This window comes from Puntigrus tetrazona, chromosome 18 (genome assembly GCF_018831695.1).
Source record: "Puntigrus tetrazona isolate hp1 chromosome 18, ASM1883169v1, whole genome shotgun sequence".
Taxonomy (NCBI): domain Eukaryota; kingdom Metazoa; phylum Chordata; class Actinopteri; order Cypriniformes; family Cyprinidae; genus Puntigrus; species Puntigrus tetrazona.
In genome coordinates, this window is record NC_056716.1 from 17,316,006 (window position 1) to 17,323,308 (window position 7,303).

The 7,303-nt window shown below is 36.0% G+C and overlaps 2 protein-coding genes across 2 annotated transcripts in view; both read right to left on the minus strand.

Annotated features, from left to right (window-relative positions):
- Positions 1-5,516, minus strand: part of LOC122362753 (neuroplastin-like) — a 7,441-nt gene extending 1,925 nt beyond the window's left edge. Inside the window, exons 1-4 of the mRNA XM_043264315.1 lie at positions 5,509-5,516; positions 4,475-4,687; positions 3,605-3,699; positions 861-994 (exon numbers count right to left, since the gene is read on the minus strand). Coding sequence (XP_043120250.1) covers positions 861-994; positions 3,605-3,699; positions 4,475-4,687; positions 5,509-5,516 — 450 coding nt within the window. The remainder of the gene's footprint in view (positions 1-860; positions 995-3,604; positions 3,700-4,474; positions 4,688-5,508) is intronic.
- On the minus strand, positions 4,668-6,098 carry LOC122362754 (neuroplastin-like). The gene has a single exon (XM_043264316.1). The coding sequence runs from the start codon at positions 6,096-6,098 to the stop codon at positions 5,643-5,645; it is 456 nt and encodes a 151-aa protein (XP_043120251.1). The 3' UTR covers positions 4,668-5,642.
- Between the last annotated feature and the right edge of the window lie 1,205 nt (positions 6,099-7,303).

Sequence of the window (7,303 nt, forward strand, 5' to 3'; positions counted from 1 at the left end):
TTGATGGGAGGAACACCGGTGACCGTCCAGGAGAGGTGAAAGACAGGGGAAGAAAAGCCACTGGTTACACGCTTAAATAATATTTCTGATTGTAAAATATTTACTCTGTATTAAAAAGATAAATGCTTGAAGTAAAAAAAACTACAAGGCATCATTTTTGAATGACTAAATTTTTTTGTTGTTTTACAAAGTAAATGTAAAATTAAGTGTTATATTGTTATTAGTGCTATCAAACAATCACATCTAAAATTAAAGGTTTATTCTTACATAATATATGCGTGTGTACCGTGTTTATTTATTATGCATATATAAATACACGAACATGCATGTATATATTAAAAAAAATGCATTTAACATGTAAAGTCGTTTCATAATTTATATTATAATTAAATATATGCAATATATAAACATATTTCTCTTAAATATATACATGCATTTGTGTATTTATATATACATAATAAATATACGCAGAACACAAACATATTAACACTCAATATATCATTGGTTTCAGACTCAATTCCTGGAGAGCCACAGCTCTGCACGGCGCAGCTCCAACCTGCTCGGAGTTTTCTGGTGACCCTACAGACCTCGATTAGCTGGATCAGGTGTGTTTGATTAGGGTTTGGATCTAAACCGTGCAGAGCTGTGGTCCTCCAGGAATCGAGTTTGAGAGCAATGCACTATATCATGCGATACGAAACCTTGATGTATCAAATGTAATACTCAAAAAAGCTTTTTTTCCTAAAGGTTGAATAAACTTGAGGCTAAGCTAATGAATTTTCATTTTTGGGGTTGAACCGTCTCTTTAAAACGAGCAAAGAGGAGAGTCGAGATTCACTCATGTGTCAAAATGACCATACCAAAATGGCGCCGTTATCAAGTTTGCGCCAGCTCCATATGGGATAAGGATAACCCACGGATTTGCAGTAGAGGACGGCTTTTTCACCCTCATTCTTATTCTCGCTGCGCTTGTGCCCCGTGATGTCTGGTGCAGCTACGAGAGGAGAGCAGAAGGACAGTGAGACCTTCACTATCACAACACATTTCATTGCATGAACCTTATTAGGCACCCTGATCTTCAGTCACTACATGGATGCGTTTTCATGTGTCATTTGAAATGTCATGTCTGTGTGGTAAATATAGCTTAAAACTAGCGGCGGATGAGGAAATATTAAGAAAATATGCCGCGATTGACCCAACGCATGGGAATAAAACGCGCACTTAAGTCCACAGCGATTTGATGTGCTGCCACACAAGCCAATTTAGATGAAAATGCTAAAACAATGACGTTTTCTCCTTCACATTTTTTTTTATTTGGTTGATCTTTTTTCCCGAAGAGATTTACAGTGCATTCAAGTTCATATTTATCCCGGGAATTAGTTTGCGGCTTTTCTGACATTGGTGAAATGAGTGTGAAATGCTGTTTTAAGATCTCATTTAATTTAATGTTATTTAAACAGACCAAACATCATACTAATAAGTTTAGTTATACAGTATGCAGCATAAGGCATTGTTATGTTATATTATAGAATATTATCATTACTATGGCTTATAACCATTTAATGGTAGACAAAAAAATCTATACTATGTTTTTGTGAATAATATGCACAAATAAATTAAAATCAGTGTGTCGAATTGATAATAATTTAGTGTTTCTGTGTGTGTAAGACAAAAGCAAAACTGATATAAATTAGTGCTGTCAAGTGATAAATCGAGATTAAATGCATCTAAAATAATATATATATAACATATTTACCCTTAAATATATACATGCATTTGTATTTACATATGCATAATAAATACACACAAGACATACTTATATATTAGGTAAACAAAACTTTTATTTTGGATGCGATTTATCATTTGACAGCACTAATCTAAATATAAATAGGGAGAACATGAGTAACAATGAAATATTTGATACTGAGCACTATTTCTTTACAGTCATTGGACAAACTGTGTGACAAATACTCTTTTATAATAAAATAAAATGTTATTTGATATTGAGGTAATATTTTAAAAGCAAGGGGTCATTGAGATTTCTGTTTAATACTTATTCAGCAATGAAACATTAATTGGATAAAAAGCGACAGTAAAGATATTAATAATGTAAAAAAAAAAGGTTTCTAGTTTAAATAAATGCTCCTAATTTTAAACAGTCTATTCGTCAAGTAATATCGTAAAGAAATATCACTTTTTAAAAAAGTATTAAGTAGCTCAGATGTTTTCAACACTGATAATAATAAAACAATAATAACACCAAATCATTATATTAAAATATTTTTTTTACTGAAAATTAAAACAGAAATGGTCAAAAACATTAACAAATTTAACTGACCCTAAACCATGATAATATTAATAATGTAAGTACTTGATGTTGTCACTGACAAATGAAATATAATATGGCAATATCTCAAAGGACTATATGTAACATATATACACTGAATATATGGGGTCATAATGAGATGATTCACAGTCAAATCTCTAAGGCTTACTCAGTGAAAGCAACAGAGTACACTGAAGCATTAGCATCAAAAGAAGGAATATTATTCATGATATGCCAAATACCCCCACAAATACGCAAAACATCCACATGTAAATCATCTCTGCATTTTGTGATTCAAGAGTCAAATAATGAATCATGACAGGAGCCTTTTTAAAGGTTAATTCAGTCTAAATGACACCAAATACCTCAGTTAAGAGATAGGAAAAGCCAGAGAAAAAGAGACAGATTTACATCCCCACCCCCTCAGACATGCAGGCCACCATCTGGTGCTTGTGAGCCGACCGTAGGATAACCAGAAAGAGGTGACCAGGACACGCTTAAACCGCATGGCACTTTACCAGCTGATGATCTCTAACACACAAACCAAACAGCCTGGGAGCTTTAAGGGCCATTATTAAACACATGATCGCAGGGTGATCTGGGCTGCCTTTTTGAGATACACCCATTGATTGTCAACACAAACAAAACCAAAGTGTATATACATAATATATCGAGACCTATAATGAAAATGAAAATATTTCGATTTGCAAATATATTGAGACCTATTATTCTGTAATCAGAATATATATATACACACACACACATATATATTATATGAATAAATATATACATGCAAATACGTGTAAATATTTTTTAAAATATATGCTGTATGTGTGTGCATTCATAGATAAATAATAAATATACACAACACGCACACATATGTACATTTATCCCACAAAGTGGACCCCACAATGACTATAAGATGAGTAAATATACTAGCATCCAAACTTTTATCTTTTATAAGAATCTTAGTTTATTCCCGAACTACACTTGTAGACAATTACATACTAATTATTAGTATTGCAAACAATTCATTCACATTCATTCTGCCCTGCCTGGTGAACAAAACCTGGATGACTGTCCCACTCGACTAACCAAGCTCACATTCATGCTGTCATGGCCTTTGTGAGCGCCCAAGCCCCGCTCTGACTCAGCGTGTGATAGAGATAGAAAGACAGGTTCAAAATGTCCAACTTCTCCAACCCAACCAAACCGGACTCCAGTGAACATTCATTCAGTGAACATCTGAGAAGCGTGTGTATCCTGAGGACATCTTACCTTTTACCTCGATAGTGGCATTTGCTGGGGGGCCCGATTCGAACGTGTACACACACATATACTCGCCCGAATCCTCTGGCCTTGGTTTATTAAGTCTGTGTAATAGATAAAGTGAGGGTTACATTTTACATACATCTTTGAAGTACCCTGGCAAATCGATTCACAATAACACACCCACAGGTAAAGAGAAATTGAATGCAGGTTAAATGTTAGCAGTACTAGTGTGCCTAGTCTGATTAGATTAGGAGTCAGGCAGGGAGATTAGCAACACGTGTTGGTAGAGACAGAGCCCTCGCTCAGGATTTAGAGCAATGCGAAGCTGAGTGGCATCAACAAACACTCAGCCTGAGCCACTGAGAGTCACTGAGACAATACATTTGCAAAACAAAAGGCCTCAGGGGAGGGATACGCTTATATCGGTACATTGGTACATGCTCTGATAGTAGGACAGAATCATATTAAGGTCAATGTTTTTGCAATACAATTTACAGTAGTTATTAGTAATCAATCTGTTATTAAATGAACGTATGCTGTGTTACAAACTCTCTGTCTGTATGTATATTATAAATGCATAAACACACTTTTATAAGTATATTTATAGCCACAACTATTAATAGCAGGACCGAAACTAACACATTTTTCTAACGCGAGTTAATTTCTGTATACTATACACTATGAACAAAAATGGTTTGAAATATCACGTGCAGTCTTGTCCTGAAAAATATGTTTACAATATTACAAAAAAAGCATTATAAATGTAATGCGACACCATTCAGCTGAGCTTAAATTTTATTTGAATAAATAAGTACAATATATATGATTATGATTGAGGGAAAATGAAAATATGCACGCGCGCACAACAGCACCTACTTGTATTCTGTGTTTTTGTCTTTGCCCCTTGTGTCAGGGATCTCCTCCCCGTTCTTCATCCAGTAGCTGTCCTGGTGTTTGGTTTGGGAAGCTGTAAGGTTGCACTGAAGCGTGATTGGTGGGCTGTGGTAACCGATGGGTAGAATCATGTGATCCGTCGACTCAATTGATGGTTCTGGAAACACAGGTGGATCAGTCAAGGCCAGAGAAATACTACATCACACTGACTGAAGACGAAACACAAACACACTCACAAACACAAAATACGTGTGCGACTGTGTGTGTAAAACATTTATATCCAGTGGGGTCCAAAAAGTTTTTTTTCCACATTTTAAAATAAAACATTATAATATAAAATGTATGATAAACATCTAAGATTCTAAACCAAATACTAAATCCTGAAATGTAAACTACATTATTATTATAGTCTTACTTGTACACTACTTTAGTATTTGTTAATGATTTGAACGTTTTATTTAAATTTTTCGGTTTCTCTTTAATTTTTAGTTTCAGCATATTTGCCTTTTACATTTGTATTTATTAGCTCTTATTCATTTATCAGTTTTAGAATTAAAATTAAAAACGTCGCTTTGGAAGCTACTACTAGCTAAAGTAATTATATTTTGCATTTTATTTCAATTAACATTTTATTTCAGGTAACGGAAATGTTTTGTTCGTGATAGCAACCCCGCTTCAGCTCATCTTTGTCACATAAAACTAAATTATGGCTGTATAATTAATACTGAATTCACATAGTGATCTCAACCTTCTGGACTCCACCGTATATGATACAAGACTACAGGATAGGAATTCCCAAAGGACACTGGAAAACATATATCTACTGTACCTTAACAGAAACGAACATAATTAATAATTTTGTAAATATAATCATGGTCAAACCCTAAAAATATCTTAATAAGGAGGACAAGGACATTTTCCACTCAATAAGGGCTGTTTGACTACAGAAATAGGTCACTGTCTGTATATGTAGCAGCTACAAGGGCAAGAGTAATGTAATAGGATGTTGCTCTGACCACTTCATACTCCTGTTATAAACTAAAACAAAAGGAGGAGGAAGCGGAAGATCCACTACAGCAAACGCTGGCCAAGGTACAACTCTAAATGGAGGCACAATGAAGGGGGTGGACGGTTTATTTGGGCTACTCCACTAGCGGGGACATTTTAACTCACTCTGCAACACGGTAACTGTTGCCTGGGCTCGTATCCAGGTAGTGGACGGATTCTGGCGCAAATCGTTACGCCGTGGGTCGTTACTGGCCCTGCACTCATAAATCCCAGAGTCCTCGATGGTGACGCGAGTGATGGCTAACACGCTCACGCCATTGACGCCGTACGCCGTGTTGATGGACACGCGTTGCCTGCGCGCTCCATCCCACAGCTGGAAGAAGCTGTCGGCTCTGTTCACCTCCGCGTACCACCACTGGATCTCAGGTGTGGGCTTCCCCACAACATCACAGTACAGCTCAAACGTGTCGCCCGTCAGCTTAGTCTCAGACAGGGGCGACTTCACAAACCCCGCTGAGGGGCGGGAAGACGGGCGAATAAAGACATGGGAGGGGGGAAATGGACAGCGAGAGGGCAGCGGGTGGAAAAAAGAAAACATAAAAGATTAAACTCAAACCATAAACCAAAAACGAAATAAGAAACGAATAATTGCACAATTGGCGAATGAGAAAATGAATGTGTTCTTTTAGCCTGTATTACATGCATTTATTTAGCAGGCTACGCTGATAAATTATTTACACTGATTAATTATTTCTGGTTTTGTTTATGTGTGGTATCGCACCGATTTTGTCAGTGATATTATGTTTGTAGGCATCACTCTTGATTTAGATGTTCTTTACCTTGTCCAAAAAAGTAGATCTTGCATAAAAGTGTTTGTGTATCAGGAAACAAAATTATGTAATGCATCATGCTAACCGCAGTAATGTAAAAACGTTGATATGACCTTTATTTTATCACGTTTTTACATCTTGAAGTACTGTTTTAAAAATTATTTATGGCTGGCAATTAATGCATGGCTTAAAATCGCATATTATTTTGGTTATTAAAATTTAATAAATTGCAATTTATTCCTGTAAAGAAAAGCTGAATTTTCAGCACCGTTACTCCAGTCTTCAGTGTCACATTATGTAAACATTATGATGATTATCGAGTTGCATAATATTTTTTGTAGAAACCGATTGGGTTTTTTTCAGGTGTCTTTAGTGACTAGAAAGTCAACATTTTTTTTGGAAATGTTATTTTTGAATAAGCATTGCAGAATACATCTAAATATAAAAAACTAAAATAATTAAAGAATCATAAAATGAGCATATACTGTACAATTACAATAAAAATTCATCACACCGCACATTTTAGCAAATATAATACTTAATCTCTGTATACTAAATTTGCGTACAGTGCACAGTATGTCTGGTATTCTGACCATTACTGGTTTGATGATAATGCAATTGATTCTACAGAAAGACACAAAGTGCACAGCCTTGAATGGTGCTGTCAATATAGCACTCTGAATCTGAGCACCTCAGCGCAATCTCACTATTCATGTGTGGGTGTGCTGATAGACAGGCGGTTTCCATAGAAGCATGCTACAGCAGTTGAGCAGGTAGGCCTTTAAGAAGAGGAAGGGCTGCCCACCACACTGCATGCATGTCTGCCGCCCCCTCATTAACCGCTGCGCAAGCTGATTGCATTCACAGATATGAAGCCCCGCCAAGTGTCAGCAAATACATAGTGCAATATAGTGTGTGCATTTCACCATATAGCAACATAGGAACAAAACTGGAGCAGAGACTAATATATATA